The sequence below is a fragment of the Miniopterus natalensis genome, chromosome 6, assembly GCF_054644295.1.
Source record: "Miniopterus natalensis isolate mMinNat1 chromosome 6, mMinNat1.hap1, whole genome shotgun sequence".
Lineage (NCBI taxonomy): Eukaryota > Metazoa > Chordata > Mammalia > Chiroptera > Miniopteridae > Miniopterus > Miniopterus natalensis.
In genome coordinates this window covers 47,795,776-47,821,080 of record NC_142086.1, presented here as the reverse complement: position 1 = coordinate 47,821,080, position 25,305 = coordinate 47,795,776, and the positions used below count along the sequence as shown (strand labels likewise).

Here is a 25,305-nt window from a genome sequence, read left to right as displayed (position 1 = left end):
GCGGTGAGGCTCGCGCCCACAGCAGCCGAAGCTCCAGCAAGGGGCGCCAGAGAGAAGGCCAAGGTGTCGCGTCCGGGGCGGGCGGGCGCCCTAGGGGCGTGGACACCGCCAAGGTAGCCGAGGGCCCGGGCCGGGAGGACGCAGGGAGAAAGCTGCGGCCGCTGCCCACCCGCTCGGACCGGACCTAGGCCCAACCCACGCCCCCGGCCCGGACCGCGCCATGCGGGGCTCGAGGGTGGCTCTGGGGCTCTTCCTGGCTCTGCGCTCCGGTGAGGCCCCCTGCCCGGCGTGGGAGCGGGGGCGGGGGTCCTGGGGCTCTCCCGCGCCCCTGAGCTGGGGGCCCCGGGGGCTGGGAACCCGCCGGGTCTCCCGGTTGAGGACGATACAGGGAACTAGCGCTGACGAGGGCATTGTGGGATGTCCGGAGAACTTCGTGGAGGAAGCGGCATTGAGCTGGATCTCCGGACGCGCCAAGGGGAGGCGCGTGGCGGGGAGAGCCTGGGGTGTCCGCAGGGCGGCGGGAGGGTGAACGCTCTTGATGGGCGTGGAAGCCAGAGGAGGGTTTGGGGGCCAGAGCGGCCCCACTTCTCCCAAGTCCCCTCGGGGAGGGAGACAAGTGTGTGTGTGGGGGGGGGGGGGATGAGAGGAGAGGAGGAGCGAGATACCTCCCGGGACCCTCCAGGGCGCCCTGCAGGGTGCAGGGATGGAGAAAGGGGCGCAGACGGGGCCTCCGTGCGTCCCACCGCCCCTCCCACGGGAACCATCCGGCTCCCTCTGGGAGGACACAGAGGCCTCAGGGGGCAGGAACTGGCCTAGTCACAGAGCCGCAGGGCCCCCAGCCCGCGCCCCAGGATGGCAGGGAGGGTGAGGGCAGCCGTCTGATACCCGAGAAACGCTCCTTTGTTTCTGGTAAAGGCCAGGCTCAGAGCCACTCATCTGCCCTGAACACCGGGACACACGGACCACACAGCTCTGCCAGTGAGCCAGCCCTTCCCAGCCTGTGACACCTCTCTGGGCCTCAGTGCCTCCAGTGGGAGGGCTGTGCTGCTGCGTCCACAGTGGGGGCTGGGGATGCCCTGGGGAGCTGGGCCTCACTGTCCCCTACCCCCAGTGCTCAGTGGGATGGAGGTGCAGTGGTGCACCACCTCAGACCCGGAGCAGCAGAAATGCAGTGACATGAGCAGTGCCTTCCAGAGAGCGGGGATCCAGCCCTCCCTCCTGTGCATCCAGGGCACCTCAGCAGACCACTGTGTCCAGCTCATCGCGGTGAGTCCTCTCCCTTCCGCTCTGCCACCTCGGCCTGCCAGACAAGAGGGCTCTGACTCAGGAGGGAGCACACAACAGCCTCATTCACAAGGAAAGGCACTGATGTCCCCCCTGCCAGGGTGGGGCGATAGGATCTCCTGAATTTCCCAAGCAACAAGGGCCAGCCTGTTTCCCGCCCAGGCCCAGGCCAGGCACTAGGAGGCTTCGGAGAGGCCCCTGCTCAGATGTCTGAGGGGCAGAGTTTTTCTTCTACTAGATCCCTGCTAGAGTGAGGACACTGCCCACCCCACCAAGGGGAGCTCAGACAGCAGAATCCTCAGTGACCTGTAGTGATAGCTCACTGTGCCATGGAGTTTTCCAAAATGGGGCCCGTGTGGTTTCTGGGGAAGGAAGACCAGGGGACAGCAGTTCTGGGTAGGTGAGGGGCAGGAGATTTGCTAACCTGGCACCAGTGAGACTCAGACAGGACTTTAGTGGCAGGACAGGTATGGAGGGAAGCCTGGGGCAGGCACAGAGGGACCTGGGTTTTCATTCCCGTTCAGCCTTTGATGTGCCCCCAAGACCTAATCCAGTCCCACACTGACGGAGGGCCTGGGTCAGGCTCCACTGTGAGGGTGCAAACCAACTCTGTTAACTATAATTCTACTCATCGATCCCATGACACACAGAGGATACTGCCACTTGTGTTTTAGAAGAAAAAAGACAGAACTGAAGAGGGCATGTATTTATGAGATTCAGTCTGCCTCTTAGAGAGAAAACCTGAGAAACAGGTTGGCAAGGCTGGGAAATGAGAGCGAAGGGGACAGTTTCTCTGTGCACCATTTCGCACTGATTTTTTACTATGTACATCTATTATAAGTCCTATAAAATTAATATTTTTCAAATAACATAATTAGCAAAACAAGGTGAGCCCTTGGCCTAGGAGAGGTGTCACCTTGAGCCTGGTAAAGGGGGAGACCCATAGGCCCTGGTGGGGGAGGGGCCTACAAGGCTGAGCCAGGATGGTGTGAACCTCGGGGCTCTTCCTGGAGCCCTGGGTGGGTGTCCCTGAGCCCCTCCCCGAGTGAGATAGGGTGGGGTGAGGGCCAAGTGGGGGCTGACTCATGTGTTCCCAGCAGGCTCGGGAAGCTGATGCCATCACTCTGGATGGGGGAGCCATTTATGAGGCGGGGAAGGAGCATGGCCTGAAGCCCGTGGTGGGTGAAGTGTATGATCAAGGTCAGAGGGCCAAGTAGGAGGAGGAAGTAGTGGGGGACACAGGAAGCCCCTCAGCAGTGTGTCCTTGCTGGGCCTGGCCCAACCCTGAAGCCCTGGAGCTGATGAGTAGCCCTGTCCCCAGAGCAGTCCTGGAGTCCTGGCCACACAAACATTCAGAGGAGGCCCTAAATCTCTCTTGACACCCCCCATCCCCCGAGAGCAGGGGTGCCAGAGATACAAACGGCTGACCCGCATCTGTTCTTCCTCAAGGGGATCCCAACAGCCCCCTAACTTTCACCCACAAGCCCTTTCTGAGGGGCTGCCTCATGCCTGGTATAGTGTTGGGTGTGACTGCCTGGCTGCAGTGGATGAGGCGTCAGTAATGCCCAGCTCCCTCACACTTGGGTGGCATCTGTCAGAAGCAGCAGGAGTGGGGATGGGGCCAGGCAAGAGGTGATGACACACCAAACAAAAATCCCAGCTCTGCCCCTCCCTGTGACCTCCTGTGACCTTGGACAACCTCCACATCCTTGACTATAAAAGAGGGTAGTGATCCCTGCGAATGTGTGAGCACCTGAGATGTGGCATGTGCTGGGCAATGTAAGTTCCTTTTACCCCATCCCTGTACCTCATGCCAGACACACCTCAGGCTCAGCCTGCCCTTTGCACCTCTCCTACCACTTCCACTTGTCCAAGGCCTCCACTTGTCTCTGTCACAGCCCAGCTCAGTTATCACCTCCAAGGAGCTCCGCTGGGCCTTCCCGCCCTTGCAAAGGGCCTCTCTTTCCTGCTTTCCGGAGCACTGACTCACTCTGCTAAGGTCCTGCTCCCTTCAGTCTTGTTTTCTTTTTCTCATCATAGCAAGTCCCCTGAAGAGGCCCTGGTCCTCATCTTTGGTACCCAGCACAGTGTTGCTCTTGGTTACTTGTTGAATCAATGGCTGTCAGATGACATAGGACACAATCCAGCCCTGCAAGCCAGCCAAACTTTTCACTCGATGGCCAGAAACAGCCCTGCCTCTTTAATTCATTCAACACACTTATTAAGCACCTACTACATGCCAGTCATGAGCGTAGAGTAGTAAGCAAAAAAGAGCCTATTTCTGCCCTCAAAGACCAGGAGTCAGACAATAAACAAACAAACACCAAAAAAAAATATGTAGTTACAAATGTGGTACATGTGTGAAAAAGTAAAGGCCATGAGGGAGAAAATAAGAGGTGTGGGGAGACCTATTGAAATAGAGCAGACAAGAGGGATTATCGGGGAAGTGACATTAAGTGGAGCCCAGACAAGAGTCCCAGGTGGGAAAGAGCTTGGTGTGTTCAAGGGACTAAAAAGAAAGGCACAGTGGGCAAGTCAGAGGGTGGGACTAGACGACCCCACTCAGGTTGCCAGGGGCCAGACTCAGGTGTGCAAGAAATAACACTAGCTTTGTTTTTTAGAACTCAACTTCATTCTGATCACAGGCACCCACCACCACAGGGCAGGCATCCATTCGAACAGCCCACATACTAATGATAGGGTGCCCTCTGGTCATCAGCCCCCAGAGATGAGTCATTCCTATCCGTGTGTGTGAATGGCCCCTTCTCGGCCACATTTGGCCCAGGGGAATCTTTTGCAAAGATACAGACTCTTGCCCACCCCACATACACCCCGGTCAGGATCTTGAGTGATGTGAGACCACATTGTTCTATCTGTCTATCTACCTACCTACCTATCATCTCTCTCTCTCTCTCCTTTCCCCTCAGCACTAGGAAATCCCTTTTTCTAATCTGTGGGAAGCCACTGCCCTCCTCCCCCTGTTCCTTCCAGCCACTCTTCTTCCCACAACCACAATACCATTCCCTCAATCCTCCCAAGTTCTCCAAAGGGCATTCACTCTTGGAAAACAAAACTTGCAGGCCACGTCTGCTATTGGTCCAGCTACAGAGCTCCCCTGACATGCACAAATGTAGCCCCAGCCAAGTGCCCCAGCCAAGTGCCAGCTGACTTGGGAAGGGAAGGTGAAAATTAACTAATGAAGTAATATCTCGAGATAATAGCTACCCCATGAGGCTGGGGGAAGGTGGGGTCTGTGGCTTGCACTCACTTGCTCTCTCAGTAACTAGAACCCTATGCACACATATGCGTGTGCACACACACACACACACACACACAGGTTCATGTATGCACACACACCCTTTTCCCACAGCCTTCCTGGGCAGGGTCCCAGCCTCTCATGGCTTCTCCCTTGTGCCCTCACTCCTCTCCCCTCCTCCTTCTAGAGGTTGGTACCTCCTATTATGCGGTAGCTGTGGTGAAAAGGAGCTCCAACCTGACCATCAACACCCTGAAGGGCGTGAAGTCCTGCCACACCGGCATCAACAGGACAGTGGGCTGGAACGTGCCCGTGGGCTACCTGGTGGAGAGCGGCAGCCTCTCGGTGATGGGCTGTGATGTGCTCAAAGGTGAGGGCTTCGGGGTGGGAGGTGGAGGGGTGAGGGGAAACAGAAGCTTCTCCTGCTGAGTCTCTGGGTTTCCCCTCTCCTCACCTCATCCCTGCTCGCCTCGTCACAGGGCAGACTCCCCCAAGCTCACCTTCCTCTTGCATCTCCTTAGAAGAACAGCACAGTCCTACCTCTCCCTGGGCCTCCAGACATCTAATTGGTGTACAGCTCCTCCTGTCTTTCAGAATGGCCCACCCACTGTCGCCACCATTTTAGTTTCCCCTGAGGGCCCCTTCAAAGCCCCCAACTCTCACCCACTTACTACGATGTCCTGACACCCAGGGCCCAGCCCCCACTGGGACCTGGTGCATCACCTGGCATAGACCTGGTGCAGGTCACTAATTCCAGAAACATGTCCTCAACTTTACAGAGTCAGAAACTCTATTTCTGGACCCAGACAAGCCCCTGACTTGCACCCAGAAAGCTCACAGGTAGCCAATCAGTGACTTTCGGCTCCCTGACCCGTCATTTGAAGTGGGAATTGGGCGGTCTTGCGGACAGGACACTCTCCTGCAGAAGGGAATGGAGAGTGATCTGAATGGGGTGGCGGAGAATGAAACGCGTGGGGCGAGTCAGGTGAAGGCCAGGGGGTCCGGCTAAGAGCCCAGAGCACTTCATTCTGGTGGCCGGGGCTCTAGCCCTGCCTCTCATGCTTTGGGCTCCTTTTCCTGGTCACCTGCTGGCCACCTTGCTGGGTCGCTCTCTCCACAGAGCACACTATACAGTGCTGAGATGGCCCCTGGCACAGGACCACCACATCCTCAACTGCCCTCTTGGGATCGCACCCCCAAGAGCTTGGAGTGTTCCTAGGTAGAGTTTGGGGTGTCACCAAATCCACAGTGTGCTGCCTCCTGGTTTGCTCCACAGCTGACCAGTGCTTCTGGCAGTGGGTGCAGGATGGGGGATTTTGCAAGAAAAACAATGGTCTTTTAAAGCCCTAACTTTGCTGTCAGGTAGATGATCTGCCCTCAGATGGGTCACTCTACCTCCTTGAACTTCAGTTTCCTCATCTTGTAAAACAGGAAAATTAACAACAGTGCTGTGAGTTTAGGAAGACTGAGATAATTCACACAATGCATGGCACAGGGTATGTGCTCACCTCAGGGGGCTGAAGTTATTGTTAGTTCAACTTCCATACCTCTCGGTGGATACTTCACTGTTGTGCGGTGCATCATGTACACACATGCACAAACCCGCCTTGCACACACATGCACACACATGTACACACTGCCCCCATACCACCCAACCACGATGTAAGCCAGCACAACCCACAAAAGCCAGAAAGCCTTGTCCTCTCAGATGGTGGCCCGGTGTGGGTGGTTTATCGGTCACTTGGCACATTTATTAAATGTCTTCTCCTTGAGAGGATACAAAAAAAGATGAAGAAAGGGGGCCCACCCCAGAAGAGCTCTGTCCGGCTGGGTGATGAGCACGATGTGACTGGCAACCTGCTCATCCCGCGTAGCACTGGGGTGTCCTCAGCACAGAATAAATATTTGTCAAGAGGGTGGACACAGGCCCTCAGAGCTGGCAGGGGCCTGGAAACCAGGCAGGTCCGACATCTTCACCCACGACTCCTCCCTCTCCTTCACCCCCTCCCCTCCCTGTAGTGAGCAATGTTGTCTATCAAATTCATTATATTCATTACGTAATAATTTATTTCTTTCCCCACTTTCATTGATTACCCATACTCATTTTGAAATGAAACCCTCCATGAGAACAGTATCTAGTTGATATTTAGTTGTCCTATGTGGTCATTTGGAGGTAAATGTTTTATTTTCCTGAGCCAGTTTTGCTGTTGTTGTTGTTGTTAATCCTCTCTTGATATTTTTTTCCATTGCTTTTCAGAGAGAGTGGAAGGGAGGGGGAAGAGGGGGAGAGACAGAGAGAGAAACATCAATGTGAGAGAGACACATCAACTGGTTGCCTCCCTCACACACTCCACCAGGGGCAGGGAGCGAACTCAAACCCAGGTACATGCCCCTGACCGGGAATGGAACTAGTGACCTTCAATGTGCAAGCCAACACTCTAACCACTGAGCACACCGGCCAGGGACCTGAGCCATTTTTGAACAACAGTCACTCCCCAATGCCCACACTTTTGTGGCCCCAGTTTGGGAATCACTGATAGGATCCAGTTCCCAAGTCTTGCTCAAACTGAAGCCTGGAGGGTCCAGCCCTGCCCCTGGGGAACCCAGCCCTCAACTCCAACCTGAGTGGCCTGAGCCCTCCCTAGGGGACAGGGGAAGGGGTCTGACCCTGCTGTTCAGCTGGCTGACCTCCCTCTTCCTCCTTCCCACAGCCGTCAGCGAGTATTTTGGGGGCAGTTGTGTCCCTGGAGCAGGAGAGACCAGTTACTCCAAATCCCTCTGTCATCTCTGCCGGGGCAACGCTGCAGGGGAGGGGGTGTGTGACAAGAGCCCCCTGGAGAGATACTACGACTACAGCGGGGCCTTCCGGTGAGAGGGGCCTGGGAGGGGCTGGCGCTGGCTGAGCTGAGTCAGGGGTGAAGCCTGAGGTCACAAGAGCTGGGGAAAAACACCTAGGCGGGAGGGCCCTGGGGGAGTGTCAATGTCCACTGCATCACATCAAAGAGCCCTTTATTGAGTTCATGTGCCCTGGTTGATTTAAAAACACCAAACTGAAATGTGCCAGGCTGGATTTGCTCATAAGTCAACATGTTTGGTATATTTAGAGAGGTGAGGGCTCAGAGAGAAGAAAATGACAAAACGGCCTTTTGCCACTCCCATGTTCCCATTCTGGCAGCAAGGAGGGCCTTGGGAGTGGGGGTGGGGGTTGGCGGGGACCCCCTGATTCAGGCTGGCATTTTAGATGAGTTTGCTGTGGATCCAAAAGAGAGTCTAACAGCTGTCTGCCCACAAGCAAGGAACCGTGCTCTGTGGGGACTGGAATGGAAACTTTCTGAGTCCCCTGGAAATGGGGAGCCTGCTAGTACCCACGCTCCAGGCTGGGATCTGGGTAAATGCAATTGTTAGCACAGAGAAAAAAAACAGTTCTCTGTCCTGTAAAACAGAGACTGTCGTCGCCCACCCCACCTCTCCTGGTGTCATCCGCCCAGTCCAGTCCCTGCTTATTTGCTGGCTATGGAGACCCAGAGAGCCCCTTGGCCCTGACCTGCCTCCTTCATTGGGGTGGCATATAGAGAATACATAAAAGTCCTGGTCCCTTGCACTCAGGGTTTTCGCCTTGGCATGAGAAGGTCTAGTCCAATCCCTGCCTCAGGACAGAGTCATCTTCAAAACCCCCTGAGCCGCAGGGCTGCTGCTGTTGCTGTAGCAGCTGCCATGGGAGCTCCTTCTCCTTTGAGGTCCCAGCTGTACAGGCTCTAACTCTACAGGTTACAAAGGATCTCTCCCCATGGGAACCACGTTCTTAGCCCCAAGTCAGAGGTGATCAGGTTAGGGAGGCTCCACAACTTGGCAAAGCCACACAGAGAGCTAGAAACCCATGGCTGCCCCCACAGCCCAGGCCAGGCCTCCAGAGGTGGAGGATGGGCAGAGGCCAAGAGGCTCAGGAAGCTCAGCCCCATCCAGTTCACGGGTTTCTCCTCTGCAGGTGCCTGGCCGAAGGGGCAGGGGATGTGGCCTTTGTGAAGCACAGCACGGTGCTGGAGAACACTGATGGTGAGTGGGAGGGACCGGCCTGGGGACCCGCTTGGGGCCTGGCCACAGGAACAGGGAAAGGAAGAGGTGGGTCTCAGCAGCGAGGTTCAAACTGCTCTGCGGGCGAGGGGGCAGGGAAACAACTCTGACCGGCCCAGATTTGTATTTGGCATTGGGTTCCGTTTCCACTTGAAGACTGGGTTCTGCTTTTCCAAAAACTTTGCAAACCTCTGCACTAACTCTCACGACAGCCCCTTCCTGGCATTTTTCTCTTAGCTGAAGAAGCCATCACTTTATCCCTGGATGAGGTATAATGTGTTGAACCATTAAATCATTGTCATTTAAATTTTTTTAAAATTTGAAATAACCAAGCTTTAGAAAATTTGCAAGAGTAATTCAAAGACCTCCCCTTTATTCTTTGCCAGGATACCAACTTTCAGCATTTGCCACAGTGAATTATTATTCTTTCCATATGTATGTGTTCTTTCTGAACCATTTGATGGTATGTTTGCCTGCGTCACAACCCTGCAATACTTTAGTATGTGTCTCCCTGCCACAGCACGGTTATCAAACTCGGGAAATGTAACATTGACACAATACTGTTATCAGAGAAATGTGTGGATGGTCTTTTTCGTTGCTTACGATATCTTGAGAAAAAGGATTTTCTGAGGCTCACACGAGAGGATGAGTGATTTTTATTTGCGTGGAATTACATGTCTGAGTTCCCATAGTCCCATTTCCCTTAATCCAGTCCTGAAAGATGTGCAGCTGGGGATTCAGCAGAGCTAGAAGCGAAGCCTGTGTTCAGAGTTTCTGTTCCATGGTGGAGCTGGGTCCGGTGTAACATTAAGCTAGTTGCCGTTCATTAGTCCATTGTGTTTGGGCTCCACATGGCTGTGGGCCACGCGGCAAATGCAGGAGCAGAGAAGCCCTGCAAGCCAGGAGTCAACCAAGAGCACGCGCACATGTGAGCCAAGAGAGTGAATTCCTTTGTTTGAGGAATTAAGTATCCCTAATCTTGCTGAGCTTGCAGTGGCCATGCCTACTCTGGCAATGACCTGTTCCCAGGTGTGACTGACAGGAAAGTACCTTCACTATTTCACCCAGACTTTACTGGGCATGGGTCTAAACTGCAGCTTCCTGGCAAAGCTGCCAAAGAGCATGCCCATAATATTTGGCCTTCCCTTTGCTCCTTTCCAGTTTTTCATAAGTAGGTTAAATTATAACAGTATCAATACTATTATTTAATCTACAGTCCATATTTTAGATTTGTTAATTGTCCCAATCCGTGTTCTTTGTAGCAATTTTTTAAGGCCAGAACCTAATGTAGGATCACATATGGTATTTAGTTATTAGGTCTTTTCATTTTTCTTTAACTTTGAACAGTTTCTTGAAGTTTTTGTTTGTTTTATTGTGACATTGGCATTTTTGAAGAGTCAGGCCAGTTATTTTATAGAATGTCGTCTAATTTGGATTTGCTTAAGGATCACTTTTTTTAAATTGAGGTATAAGTTATATACAGCAAAAATGCTTCCTTTTTGAAGTATAGTTCTACGAGTTTTGCCAAAAACAAACAGTTGTAGCCTTGGTCGGCATGGCTTCGTAGTTAGAGCATTGGCCAGTGCACCAAAGGGTTGCAGATTCGATTCCCAGTCAGGGACAAATACCTGGGTGGCAGGTTTGATCCCCAGCCCCCTGGTTGGGGCACGTGCAGGGGGCGGCCAATCGGTGTAGTTCTTTCACATTGATGTTTCTCTCTCTCCTCTCTCTCCCTCACTCCGTTCCACTCTCTCTGAAAATCAATGGGGGAGGGGAGGGGCAATTAACAGTTATATAATCACCACCACAATCAAGGTGGTGATTGTGACAGACCCTTCACCCCAAAAATTTCTTCTAGTCACCCTCACCCCTACCCCACCCTGGCAACCACCAAGTAGACTTTCGTTGCTATAGTTTTGCCTATTCCAGATTGTCTGAGTATTGTGCATTTTAAAAAATCAGTTTCTTTTTTTGTTAACCTTTGCCTTTTAAATCAGAAGGTCCATCATGTACTCTGACATTTATTAAGGCAAACAATAAGAGCCAGATTATAGGGAGAAAAAAATGATCTCAAAAAGGAGGAAGCACATAGGATTATCTCCAGAGCAGGACAATCCTATGAAAAGAAGCAGCAGGGACTTGGACCCAAGATGAGTCAAGTAAAGGAGAATTTGGAAGGTGGGGAAAGAATAGGGGTATATTTGGTCAAAATCTGCTCTTTTAAGATTTTGATGGTATTCTAAAGAAATCTAAGGAAGTAATTTTTTATGGTTTCTTTAGCATTTTACTACAACTTTGTGAGGCAGACAAGGCAAATCCTATCATGCCCATCTTTTCATTAAATTTATTGGGGTGACATTGGTTCACAAAATTATATAACTTTCAAGGGTACAGTTCTATAACACATCATATGTATATTGCATTATGCACTCACTGCCCAAAGTCTAGTCTCCTTCCATCACCACGTATTTGACCCCTTTACCCTCTTCATTCTCCCACACCCCTCTTCCCCCTGATAACTACCCTTCTGTTGTCTGTGTCCATGAGTTTTTGTTTTTGTTTGTTTTGTTTGTTTTTATTTTATATCCCATATATGAGTGGAATCCTATGGTTCTTGCCCTTTTCCATCGGACTGACTTTGCTCAGCATCATATGCTCAAGGCCCGTCCGTGTTGTTGCCAATGGCAGCGTTTCACCCTTTCTCATGGCTGCGTAGTCCTCCATGGTGCCCATGCGCCACGCCTTCTTTATCCAGGCCTCTACTGCAGGTCACTTTGGCTGTTTCCATGTCTTAGCTACTGTGAAGAATGCTGCAATGAACATAAGGGTGCATATATCTTTCCAAATAAATGTTTTCAAAGTTTTCAGGTAGATACCCAGGAGAGGGATTGCTGAGTCATAGGGTAGTAATTTTTTAAAGAGTGTTCATGCAAAAAAGATTGATAAAGGAAAAGAGTGGCACTGACATAAATGTCTAAAGTAGTGAAGTTATATGATTTTAATTGCCCTTGGCCAATGGAAAACAAGAATGGAAGATCGAAATACTTAAGTGATCCATTTGCCTTACCGGAAGGCCCAGTGATCCCCCAGAGTTTTATACAAAGGTTTTGCAGGAGTTTAAAAATAGAGAAAAGTTAGGAAGTGGGGAGAAAATGACACTAAATAATTGTCAAGAGAGAGTGCCACAGATTATTATGCAGTCATTAAAAATGACCTTTATGGCTCTGGCTGGTGTGGGCCAGCGGTCAGAGCACCTGCCCATGCACCACAGGGCAGCCTGTTCAATTCCCAGTCAATGGCATGTACCTGGGTCACAGGTTTGATCCCCAGCCCTGGTTAAGGCATGTTCAGGAGGCAACCAATCAATGCATCTCTCTCATATCTCTCCCTCTCCCTCCCTCCCTTCCTCTCTCTAAAAAATGGAAAAAACATCCTCAGGTGAGGGTTAACAACAACAACAACGAAAAGACCTTTACGGAGTTTTCTAAACTATTACTTTCTTGGTTTGGGGTTTTTGTTTTTAAATAGCTTTGGGGTAAACAGAGTTTTCATGATCCCCACAAATAATCATTTCCCTTCTGTTTCCTAGCAGAGGCTTATCCTCCTCATTTTAAAAGTAGTTTTCTTTAAGATGGTTAGAAACTAGCCTGACTGGCATGGCTCAGTGATTGCGCTTCGACCCATGGACCTAGAGGTCACAGTTCGATTCCTGGTCGGGGCACATGCCCGGGTTGCAGGCTCGGTCCCCAGTAGGGGGCGTGCAGGAGGCAGCCAGTCACGATTCTCTCACATCATTGGTGCTTCTATCTCTCTCTCCCTTCCTCTCTTTCAAATCAATAAAAACATATTTTTTTAAAAAATAAATAAAATGGTTATGTGGGTGAAGCTTTGAAGAGTTACCCTTTCCTCTCTGGGACAGGGTTCTGGGTGATTCTGTCAGGGTTTGTTTCCACATGGCACCCTGCCCCCTGCCCTCTGTTCGGAGCCAGATTTAGTACCCGATGGCAGCAGTGACCTCCTGGCACCTCTCTCATCTTAAGCTTCTCTTCTTCTCTTACTCTTTTTATCTTTAATAAACAGTTTAGTTAATATGTGTTGTATTATTACCTCAAATCCATCTTATTAGTAGAAATTGGTGAGAGGTAGAAAATTTAAGAAAATAGACACAGTCTATCGAAACACCTGGTCTTGTACAGCCCCAAGCTCTCCTCCATTCTGAGTTCTGGTCTCACCTCCTGGTGGTGTGGGTTCTTACCTCCTGGTGAAGTTCTGGGTTCTCACCTCCTGGAAAAGTTTCTTTTCACTGTGGGTCTGTGGCCCATGACAGCCTAACTTCTCCCCAGGCTCCCTCTCATGGGCTTTCCCTGAGGCCCTTCTAAGACACACACCCTCTCCAGCAGACAGGATTTGGCTCACCAGAGGTTTCCCAATTTCCCAGGAAAAACCCTGCCCTCCTGGGGCCAGGGGCTGCTGTCACAGGACTTCGAACTGCTGTGTCTGGATGGCAGCCGGGCTGACGTCACGGAATGGAGACAGTGTCACCTAGCCCGGGTGCCAGCTCATGCTGTGGTGGTCCGGGCTGACACAGATGGGGGCCTCATCTTCCGGCTGCTCAACGAAGGCCAGGTGAGTTGAAGGCACCCACACAGCTTCCTGAGAGGTGCGGGCCCTTCTTGTTTCTCACCAGGGTGGGAGCTCAGGGCTAGAAACATCCTGAAGCTGGGTGAATAATGTTTTGCTAAAACCACTGCTGACAAGAGCAGCAAAGTTACTAACTGCTGGGCACACCAGTTTTAGTTTTGCCCCATTCATGCCACCACTGCCCCACCCCATTGCTTGTTCTTGGGCCCTGAGTCCTCTGTCCAGTCAGCTGAGTGTGACAAAGCGGAACGCACTGGGAAGCTCAGAGGAAGGAGAGAGGTGGCTCTTCACCCAGCCCTCAGAGTGGGCGCCCGCCCTGAGGGCACGGGAAGAAGGTGGTGGCACCTGCAAGAGGAGAAAGGGGGGATGCACCCCTGCAGCACCTCACCAGCCCCGCCCCACCCCTTGACACACAGCGTCTGTTCAGCCATGAGAACAGTAGCTTCCAGATGTTCAGCTCGGAGGCCTATGGCCAGAAGAACCTGCTATTCAAAGACGCCACCTCCGAGCTGGTGCCCATCGCCACACAGACCTACGAGGCATGGCTGGGACCTGAGTACCTGCGTGCCATGAAGGGTCTCCTCTGTGACTCCAACCGTAAGTCCACCTGTCTCTCCACCCACCGGCTCAGCCCAGCCTGACTGCAAGGGTGGCAGGACTTTCGGGAAAGGTGGCCAGGGAGGACACCACTCCAGGAGGGGAACCTGTCACTTCCACTGCCCTGCCTCCGGAGGTTTGGGGAAAAAACATCTCTAGAGTTGCATGGGCTGCAGTTCCCTGGAAGCCCTGCCTCTCCAGGGGGTGGGATCAAGGCCACCAGGGTCTGTGCTGGGAAGGGTCTCCTCACCCCTCCACACTGAAGTCATCGAGTCCTGACCTCCCTCCACAGTGCCTCCCTCTTCCTCCCCACACATAGCCACAGCCCTGGCTCAAGTATTGCCTTGAGCCTGGTCTACTGCAGTGGTCTACACATGGGCTTTCTGTCTCCAGCCCCATCCCCACATCTCCTTCACATACAGACAGGGAAATGGTGGGCCACTGAGTTAGATACATGGCAACCATGATCTTCCTCAAGCCTCTTCACGGCCCCAAGAAAAAGGTAGTTATCCCGTTTCTGTATGAGGACACAGGATCAGATGGTTAAATAACTTACCCCTCATTGCTAATGAGGGAAAGAGCCAAAATGTCCTTGGATCTGACTCCAAGCTCTTCCTACTGAGGTGCAAGCCCTCATGGCCCCCACTGCACAGGCCTTGTTCAGGGCGCCCCTGAAGCAGGCGAGTATGCAGTGACCATGAGCTCACACTCACACAGGGCTGCCCCACTACCTGCACTGGTGTGTGCTGTCCACTCCTGAGATCCAGAAGTGTGGGGACATGGCTGTGGCCTTCAGTCGGCAGAGGCTCAGGCCGGAGATCCAGTGTGTGTCGGCTGAGTCCCCCAAGCACTGCATGGAAGGAATCCAGGTGGGGGCCATGACCAGAGGGACAGAATGGGCCCTGTGGGCGAGCTGGGGCAGTGCCTGGAATGGTCCTTACCTGCCCCCTCTGCCCCCACAGGGCAGCCTGGGGCGGAGAAGGTCCACTGTGACAACTCCACGGGGAAAGGGGAAGAGGAGGACCCACAGGGACCAGCCACCCCAGGGAACAGGGCAGGGGGCTGTTTCCCCTGGGGGATCCCAAAGACTCCTCCTCACTGAGCAGGTGGCCGGGAGCAGGAATGTGAGGCTGGCCCAGCTCGGCCCTGGCTGACCTGTGGCCTTGGGCAAGTCCTTCGCCTTTCTGTGTCTCAGCTTCCCCTTGTGCACAATAGGGTGGGTGGACTTGGATCATTGTTAAACATTTTGACAGCAACACGCAGTCAAAAATACATTTTACATCAATCACAGTCTAGTACACAAAACTTTACTTTCAAATATATAGGTTTAAAAATCCTTGGCCCTGGCTGGATAACTCAGTTGAATGTCATTCCGATAGGCCAAGGTTGTGGGTTTGATTTCCGGTCAGAGCACATACGAGAATCAACCAATGACTGCATGAGTGAGTGGAACAACAAATCCACTTTTCTCTTTCTCTCTAAAATCAATCAATCAATCAATCAATCAATCAATCAATCATTCTTTATACAGAGAGATATGAGACAAAACAGTATTTCTCCTTACTAAGTATAATGTATGCTGATAGTTTCTGTTCTCTTATATTCTACTTTCTTTTTTAACGTTTGTCGTGGCCCACTACATTGACTTGGCATTCACTAATATGGCTGCCACCCACAGTAAAAAGCATTGATCCTGGTCCCAGAGGTCTGTTCAGCTCTGTCCTGCTTCTCTGACTGGAGATGGAGGCCAGGTGGTGGCCCGAGGCCCTGCAGTTAGGGATGAGATCCTACCATGGCCACAGGTGTCCCAGCAGCTCCTGGGTTCCTGGCATCCTCCCCTCCTGCTTTTTAAGAGCATGTAGGTGGGACCTGATGGTGAGGAGCTCTTTTCAGGATAGTACCCAAGTGCAGGCTGGACCACAGCCTCTCAGGAGTGTCCGCCTGCCTCCTGAGATAGGGAGGCCCTGGAGCCTCCTTCACAGGCCTGCAGATGCTTCCTTTTAGGACGTGGCTCATTCATCCATTTGCACAGACATTTGACAAATATGTCTTGCACCCGTGCTGTGTGCTCGCCCTTGGCCAGGTGCTAGGGATACAGTACAGTGGCCCAGGCCTCTAAAGGCTGGCACTCTATGGGAAGAACCCATACCAAGCAAAAGGGCAGGGATCATGCTAGGTTCTGCTCAGGAGACCTTCACAACCATGAGACCCTTTCCTGGCAGCAGGATACTTTCAGAAAACATTTGCTGAAAAAATGAAACAAACCCCATGAACAGGAGTGCTGCTGGCAGTTGGTTTCGGGCCTCTGGTCCTCCAGGCGCCCCTCTTGCCCACACATCTTCACAACGAGAGGAAGGGGCTGGTGGGACAGGATGGGGTCACCAGGGGAAGGGAACCTGACGCCAAAGTCCCCAAGAGACCTGGCCTTGGTACTCCCTCTATCACATTCCCACAGCCAGAGCCATCCTGGAGCCCACCCCAGCCTGACCTCTCTTTCTGTCCACCCACAGGCAGGGCAAATTGACGCTGTGACTCTGAGGGGCGAGGACATTTACACAGCAGGGAAGATGTATGGCCTGGTTCCTGCGGCTGGAGAGCAATATGCCCGTGAGTGCGGGGACCAGGCTGCTGGCTTTGGCTGGGAGGTGGTTGATATTTTTTTTATATATTTAGAAACTCCCCACCTTGGCTGTTTTCAAAAGCTCCAGCTCTCCCTCACTGCCTCCGTCCTGGGCTGGCTGCTGGCTGTCGCAGGCAGGCACCTCCCGCCCCAGGTGTCTGTGTTCCCATCCAGTGACTGCAAGTCTGGCCAGAGTCAGCAAACTTCTGCTACATACACTTCCTCTTCTTCCTTTTTAATCCTTACCCAAGGATATTTTTTCCATTGCTTTTCAGAGAGAGTGGGGGGTGGGGTAGAAACATCAATGTGAGAGAAACGCATCGATTGATTGCCTCCCACATGGCCCCGACTGGGGCCCGGGATGGAGCTTACAACCAAGGTATGTGCCCTTCACGGGAATCCAACCAGGGCCCCTCAGCCTTCGGACAGACACTCTAACCACTGAGTCAGACAGGCCAGGGCTCTCTTTTTTTTAAAACAACCCTTTAAAAATATAAAAGCCAGGTCGTACAAAACAGGCTGAGTAGTTTACCGACCCTGAGCTAGAGGCCTCCTGGGCCTCGTCCAGCCTCACCATGCAGCTCACGGAGGAGGCCCACCTTCCTGCCAGCTCATTCGCACCTTCCAGGGGCCTGGGCTGAGGCCTTGGTGCTCTGTCCTCTTAAGTGGTGACCACTGGTCCCTTCCACCTGGATGTGAAAATTCTTTGGGCTTAGAAAAATGCTTCTGCAGCCTCAGCTGTGCTTCCACCTTTCTCCCAGGAGGTGACAAAAATGCCACCTGGGTGTAAAGAAAGAAAGAAATCCTTCTGGGTGAGGACTATTGAAGGGAGAGGAGGTAGAAGAAAGAACTGAGCTGCTTCTCAGCATGAGGGGACAGGCAGGGGTCCCACTGCCGAATGTGCTCCCTGCACATCCACCAGCCAGCCCTCAGGCTTGGGCAGGCATGAGCCTGTGCACCCAGGGCCTGGACGCCAGGTGGGGAGAGCGGGGGCAGGACCTCTGCTCTGAGGTGCAGAGCAGCGGGAGGGAGGGGTGAGGGAAGAAGGGCCCCCTGGGATGTGCCCTTGTCCTTAGCCCAGCTGAGGCCAAGAAAGCACCAAGAGGCTTCACTGCCGTCTCTTCCCCCAGCGGAAGACAGGAGCAACTCATACTTCGTGGTGGCCGTGGTGAAGCGGAACAGCTCCTACGCCTTCTCCCTGAACGAGCTGCGGGGCAAGCGCTCCTGCCACTCTGCCTTGGGCAGCCCTGCTGGCTGGGACATCCCTGTGGGCGCCCTGGTGCAAAGGGGCTTCATCCAGCCCAAGGACTGTGACGTCCTCACAGGTGCCACCCTCCACGGGAACACAGACACACTAAATCCTCTTTGGGGTTGGCTGGGGTTGAGGACCCTCTCCCAGCAGGACCCCACAGAAGGCAGCCCTGGAGAAATATTCTTGGCCACATTGGTGACAGTCAGGGGTATCTGGTGGTTCTGTGGAGGGTGTCAGGGTGCCACCACCCACTTACTGACTCAGAGTGGAACTGGCTCCAGTGGGCAAGGGGAGAGGGATGTGCACGGGTTCTCAGCCCGTATTGCCACCATCCAGTCATGGGGCTGCCCCCACCCCCAAGCAGCCCTGGCGGCTGGGGACCTGTTGGAAAGTGGCTATCCATCTGCAAAAGTGCTGAAGAAGACACATTTACCAAGCACCCACCACATGCTATCTGTGGGTCTTCCCCATGTGTTAAATCATGCACCTTCCTGGTGAAAGGAGGGCAGGAGGAAGCTGGCAAGATCCTTCAGCTGATGCACACACATCTCTATCCTGGCTGGCACCTCAGTAAAAACAACACTTTTCTTTCTGACCACCTGCACAAGCACACAGGGCACTGGGATTGGCTGCTTCCACTCCCACACAGCTGGGCAGGTGCTCTGACTGGAACAAAACAGCCTATGAGGTAGTGAGTTCCCCATCTCTAAGGGAGTTCCAGGGAAGACTGAGTGACCACTTAGTAGGTTATCCATGGGATTCCTACATCTAGACAACCTCTGTGTTCTCCCATCCCTGTCATTCTCACAGGATGAGATTTGCCACTCTGAGCTGGGTAGCTAGTGGAGCAGATGGGTGGCCTTGAAACAAGGCCAGGCGGGGTGGGCAGACCTGTGGGGGAGCAGCCCTCCCATCTCCTTCCTGCGTCAGCCGCTTAACACAGCCCTTTCCCTGCGCCCCAGCGGTGAGCGAGTTCTTCAGCGCCAGCTGCGTGCCCGTGAACAACCCCAAGCTCTACCCGTCTTCGCTGTGTGCGCTCTGCGCGGGGGACGAGCAGGGCCACAACAAGTGCGTGGGCAACAGCCAGGAGCGGTACTTCGGCTACAGTGGTGCCTTCAGGTACTCTGGGGGGCCTGGCATGTGGGCCTGGGGCCAGGCACAGAGGTTGGGACCCTCCTGCTGACACCTGCTTTGGCCTCTTTTATGGCAGGTGCCTGGCTGAGAATGCGGGGGACGTTGCCTTTGTCAAGCACTCGACGGTCTTTGAAAACACAAATGGTACATGAGGGGGGCTGGGGCCAGAGCAAAGTCAGATTCGGGGGGGCGGTGCTGCTCCCCATCCCCAACACAATCCAGGCAAGGAGTGTTGCTGGGACTGGGGACCAAGCAACAACGGGAAAGACTGAGTGTAAAAGTCTCTGCCCCTTGGGGATCCCGGGGCCCCAAGAGCCTCATGGTAAGATCAGACCTCTGGCCGCACATCCAGGAACACAGGACATGCAACACTGTTTACTGTTCTGGAGTCCAAATCCATATTCTACCAAAATGGTAGCCACTCAATCTCAATCAATGTGGAGACCCTCTGGGATATTTGTGTGGTGTGGGGTGGTGACAGGGGCCTCTCTCCATGAGGCCGTCACTTCGCAGCAGCATCTGGTCTTCAATCCTGAGCAGGTCAATGGCAGGTGCGGGGAGATCATTCTGCAGCCCTCAGGCCACAAGAGGGAGGGCACACCTCCACTCCTGTCACATGGGTGTGTTTTTTCTCTGGGGCCACCTTCCTGGGCTCCTTCTGGGAAAAAGAGCTCAAAACTCTGTGCTCCAGGACCCCTAAGCCCACACCTGGGGTCCCGTCAGGGTGCAGGGCCTCTTAGCATGCACCACTTCCCTCCTCTTCCTGTTCTTCCTCCAGCAGAGAATTTATTCATTCTGGAGACTGGAGGCCGTTTGCCTCCAACACCTAGCATCTGCATTTTCTATATATCCTGCCTACACCCAGGCTTTGAACCCCCAAACACTAGAGGCACAGTCTTTTTCACTCTGTCCTAACACATCTCTGCCTAGAAACTCTGTGTAGAAAAAGGCATAACATGGCCCGAAGGGCAAGTGGAGGTTGATGAAGGGAAAGCAAGACATGTAGGGAAAAACATCCGGTGGTATTTCAAAACTCAGGTCCCACCCTGCCTATGAAGGTCACGAGAGCTGCAGACCAGCTGCCCAACCTAGCTGGGAAGGGCTCCAGGCCCTGTGGCCACAACTCCTCTCCCCTGTGGACCTCCCACCAAGAGCCCTGGGGATCATCCCCAGGAGGAAGGAGCGGAGCTTTCCTGAAGGGGCCTGTGAGCCCTGCCTGGCCCTGGCTCCGTGTCCTCTGTGGTCAAGGAGACCTCTCGAGAATCATCTACAGTGAACACACACTGTCCAGAGTTGCTCATTTCCTTTTATTTTATTTTATTTTATTTTATTTTATTTTATTTTATTTTATTTTATTTTAATATGTTTTCATTGTTTTAGAGAGAGGAGAAAGGAGAGAGAGAGAGAGAAACATCGATGAAAGAGAATCATCGTCTATCCAATGTCTCCTCCAGCCCCCTGCTGGGGATCGAGCAGCAACCCAGGCATGTGCTCTGACTGGGAATCAACTGGTGACCTCTTGGTGCATGAATCTATGCTCAAGCACTGAGCCACACTGGCTGGGCTCATTACCCCTTATTTTTATCTCCACTCATGGGCCCACCTGAAGTTCCTTCTGGAAATAGGAAGAGGGTGGGTACTAAGTGAATACATGAAGACATAGAAATAATGTAACTCTCAAGGGCAGTGTTTCTCAGGAAGTCCTTGGGCCAACCTGCTTCAGAACCACTAGGGTGCTGGGTTAAAACACAGGTTCCTGGGCCCCACCCTAGACCTACCAAATGAGATTGCAAGCAGGGCTCTTGGAACTGCCTCTCATGGGTCCACACATGATGTTATATCCCAGCTGGTATGTGAACTTCAGCTGCTGGGGAGGAGGTCAACCACCACCTTTAGGAACCCATCCCACCCTCAGGCCTGAGACCTGTAACACACAGATGGAATACTTTGCCTTAAGAGCCTCAGTTTCTTCACCTATAAAATGGGAGGTGATCATACCTGCCCTGTGTTACTGTTGTGAGTATGGAGCTGTGCTTGAAAAATGCCTGTCACATAGTAGGTAGTCTATTCCCTATGAACTGTAGCTCCTGCCAACACTGGACCAGCTGGGCTCTCTCATCCAGCAATAGAGCAGAGCAGCTGGAGAATGGAGAGTTCTGGGAAGCTGGGCAGACATTGCCACCTCTCCCCAGTCAAGAATTTGGGGATCCAGGAGCAGAACAGCCTCTCTCTCTTCCTCCTCTCAGGCCACAATTCTGAGCCCTGGGCTGCTGCGCTCAGGTCGGAGGACTACGAGCTGCTGTGTCCCAATGGGGCCCGGGCAGAGGTGTTTCAGTTCGAAGACTGCAACCTGGCACAGATACCCTCCCATGCCGTCATGGTCCGGCCGGACACCAACATCTTTGCCGTGTATGGACTGCTGGATAAGGCCCAGGTGAGTCAGGGCAGGGTTCTGCATCATTATGGGGGTGGATGACAGAGGTGAGCCAAGCCCCCGGGACATCTCAGTCTACCTGGAACAGACCAGAAGAAGCCGAGGGTGCCTGGGGGGAAATTGCTGTGATTTTTCACTTAGCCAAGGACATCCCTCCAGCCTCTCCCCACTCTGTCTCCTGCATTATTAATTTTCCCTTCTCAGCTGGACCACTCTAAGGATGGTCTTTTTAGCATCTTAAAAACAAAACAAAACGAAAAACCTCTCTTGGTCTCACATCCTTTTGTAGCCATAATCCCACTGCCCTTTACAACAAAACTCCTTCAAAGAGTCATCTCTGCTCTGGAGCCACCAATCCTCTCCTTCTGGTCTCTCTTAAGGACGGAGACTACTCTAGACCAGCCCCCACTAGGGCCCTGAACTGCCCCCTGGTCAAGGGCACAGTGCCCATGTTGCTAAATTCAGTGGCTGTTTCCCAGTCCTCATCTACCTGACCTCTTAGCGGAACTGGCCACCGCTCCCTCCTCCTGAAGTTCAGCTCCCTCCTCCTGGAAGCACTCTCCCGCTTGGCCCCTGGTCCACAACTGCCTGCCTTTCTGGCCACTCTTCCCAGTCTCTGGTTCCTCCTCATTTCCCAGGCCTGTAACTGCTGGAGTGCCCCAGAGTTCAATCCTAAACCCTCTCTTCTGCTGCACCTGCACCCATGGATCTCATCCAGCCCTATGCCATTAACTTCCATCAATACACTGATGGCTCCTAAATGTACATCTTCAGTTTTGTGCCATCCGCCCTTCAGCCTCAGACTTGCATCTTACAACTGCGTGCTTGACATTTCAACTGGTATTTCTAACGGGCATCTCACACTGAGCAGTTCCAAGGTTGGACACTCTTCTTGCCTCAGTCTTCCCCATGCCAGCCTTTCCATTTCCTCTGGAGTCCTCTTGGACTCCAGCCCTCCTCTCATGCTCTACATCCAACCCATCAGTAAATCCTGTTGGCTGCACTTTCAGAATACATCTAGAACTTAATCCAGGCTGTCTGACAAGAGGGTCCTGCTTCCTAACCCACCCCCTCTCCCTTACTCCCCCTCTTCTCTCTAAACCCTCTGACATGACGTGGGGGAAGGACTCTGTGTGGATGTGCATTTTTCTGGGGACAAGGCTGATAGCTTTCATCAGACCCTCAAGAGGATCTGTGAGTCCCCCTCAAAAATCGATAGCCACTTCCCTTCTTACTACAGTAGCTTCATCGCATCTTACTCCGAATCCCCTTTGGTGACAGAGGTTGAGGAGTTGTCCAGCTTGTGATTTCAAGTCAGAGTCCTGGTGCCCTGACATTCCCTGCTCTCTGGTTCACCGCATGTAAAGCAGTGACTAGCAGGCGGCACCTGGGTGAGCCCAGCTACAAAGCAGTTCTGCTTGTGGTGTTTCCAGGACCTGTTTGGAGATGACCACAATAAGAATGGGTTCAAAATGTTCGACTCCTCCGACTATCATGGCCAAGATCTGCTTTTCAAGGATGCCACGATCCGGGCAGAGCCTGTGAGGGAGAAAACCACGTACCTTGACTGGCTGGGCCCCGACTACGTGGCGGCTCTGGAAGGGATGCTGTCTCAGCAGTGCTCCCGCGCAGGTAGGCCGGGCCTGCTGGGGCACAGCTGTGAACGCCCTGGATGGGCAGGCTCCCAGCCCACAAGGAAGAGCGGGTGTCCTGCCACATTTCCCTGCATCATTCTGAGCCTTTCAGCTGAAAACCTTAAGTGAACCCAAGGGCACTCTAGGTCGTTACAAATGATGAAGGTGAAGTGTCCCAGGAGGGTCTGAACAGGAGGCTGCAGATAGAGCAGAAATGCTGGCTGTGTAACCCACGCAGGCCTGGGTAATGAACAGAAATGCTAAAAATAATCTTGCAGAAAAGATGAGGCAACTACATAAATATACATGTAGTATAATTTTGAAAGGAATGAATATGTGGGAAAAAAAAAACCCAAGGGAAAGAAAAATTGTAGCAGCATAGAAAGAGGCAGCCTGGGTGAGATGGGTGACAGAAATGTCCTCCATCAAGTCCTGCCGAGGTGCCTCAGGGACTAATGCCTGTGTTTCATCCCCAGCAGTCACTGCCTCCAGGGCCTCCCTGCTCTTGCTGTTGCTCCCACTGGCCCTCGCTGCCGGCCACCTCCAGCTCTCCCTCTGAAGCAGCTCTGGGCAAGCCTCCCCCTCCCTTGGAATGGAAACCTACTCAGAAATCTCTATAAATAAGGTGGTTCTCAGTAAATCCAGCTAACACTCGGAGAGAAATGTGATGGGAGGGGAAATGTGAGACACCACGGAGCTCTTCAGAGCTGTGATCCCAACACTGAAGTTTCTGTGATTGCGTCAAAGTGGAATAAAGATGGATGTTAAAGAAAAGTCCCCCAACCTCGAGTTCTCAAGTTGGACCTGAGCAGGTCTCTCCTGCTGAAACCCAGCCTCTGCCTCCCAGGCACCACCTGTCCCTCTGCTACCTGAGGCAGCTGGCCCGCCTCCCAGTCACGGCTCACCCACAGGCTGGCACTGCCTCCCTGCAAACCTGCAGGCTCCCGCTGCATGGGGCCGCCCTCACCAGGCTTGGGCTTGGAAAAGGCCAGTTACCAAGGAAACAGGCTCAGCCAGACTTCCCACACGGTCCCCTCTGCTGGAGCCACCCGGGGGGCCTGGTGAGATGACAGGGCCTGCCAGCCCCGCCCCTGCGGTTCCCACTCTCCCCCTCTGAAGAACGGACACCGAACCTCGCGTCAGCCCCCGCTCCATCTGTCCCCGCTCCATCTCTGTTCCAGCCTCCCTCCTGAGGACACTGTGTCTGTCCACCAAGGCATCTACCAGATGAGGCCACAGCCAAGCCCTCCAAGGAGGCCAAGCCGCTGGCACAGGCAGCCGTCATTCTTGTCTTCGGCGGCTTAGTGCGGCCCAGACCATTGGATCCCGTTGTGCTAGGCTGGCTGGGGCAGGGAAGCCAGGGCTGAACCATGGGGATGAAACCCTCCAGGGCCCTTAGACAAAGGAAATGCTCCCTAGTAGTTATTTTTCAGGGGTAGAGGGCTTGATGCGGGGTTCGGTCTGTTGTAAGGGGGCTAGGCCTCAGAATTAGACATGCCGTTTCCCTGCCAGTCAGTGAATTCGGCTGCACCAGGCTCTGTGCCGGGGTGAAGCCAGTCAGCAGGAGTCCCTACTCCTACATTTCCTCCTCTTCAGCTCCGTCTCAGATTATCCCCTTGTCCCACCCCCAGTGGGATGCCACCACCCCGCAGCCACTCCTGTGCACCTGGCAGCAGCCGCCTCCAGACTGAAGGGCTCAGCCCCAGGGACCACGCAGGGAGCCCTAGGCCCTGGAGCAGGAGGCAGCCAGCCTCTGGGGCAGCCGAGGACCTCTGAAGAGCTGGGAACGGGGAGATGCCATTCTGCTTCTCAGAGGAGCCACAGGCCCAGGTGAGGTACTGACGGGAGCAGTGTCCCCTCACAGTGTGACGAGGGGGTCTCCTACCCAGCCCTGTACCAGGTGGACCTGAAGCCGCTCACTCCAGAGGAAGGGCCCCTCTTCCTGTCCACTGTGAGAGTCAGCGGGAAGTGCCTGGAGAGGACCCTCTCTCTACTCCATTATTGCCACGGTTGTCTGAGAAACCAGAAGTTTCCAGAACTGCCAGCTCTTACTCTGAATTTTGTTCCCTGAAAAAGTAAAGAGAGAGAAGAAACAGGAGCAAGCCACCCTCGTCAGCAGACCAGGAGCCGCGTGGGCCTGGAGCTATTTCCATCTCAGTGTGCGGGGGGCCTCAGGGACACTGATGACAAGCTGGGCTCCCAGTGCTTCGCCCCCACCTGTGGGCGTGGGGACAGGTCCCTTCCATCTCTCAGCAGCAAAGGCGGCCCCTGCAGCATCCTGACCATAGTCACACCATCCTGAGGGGTCTTGGTCTCCATGCTGGGCAAGCCCCCACCCCACTGAGAGCGGCCAGGAGGAGCGGCCTCTGCTCTTAAGCTTTG

General features: G+C 53.4%; 1 protein-coding gene across 1 annotated transcript; it reads left to right on the top strand.

The window, feature by feature from the left end:
• Positions 1 to 173: 173 nt before the first annotated feature.
• Positions 174 to 23,981, top strand: MELTF (melanotransferrin). The gene is made up of 16 exons (XM_016200017.2): positions 174 to 269; positions 1,112 to 1,266; positions 2,385 to 2,484; positions 4,728 to 4,910; positions 7,252 to 7,408; positions 8,526 to 8,593; positions 13,050 to 13,237; positions 13,669 to 13,849; positions 14,567 to 14,718; positions 16,360 to 16,456; positions 17,600 to 17,794; positions 18,684 to 18,840; positions 18,932 to 18,999; positions 21,102 to 21,289; positions 22,723 to 22,921; positions 23,400 to 23,981. The coding sequence occupies exons 1-16, from the start codon at positions 221 to 223 to the stop codon at positions 23,480 to 23,482; spliced, it is 2,220 nt and encodes a 739-aa protein (XP_016055503.1). The 5' UTR covers positions 174 to 220; the 3' UTR covers positions 23,483 to 23,981.
• Positions 23,982 to 25,305: the final 1,324 nt, after the last annotated feature.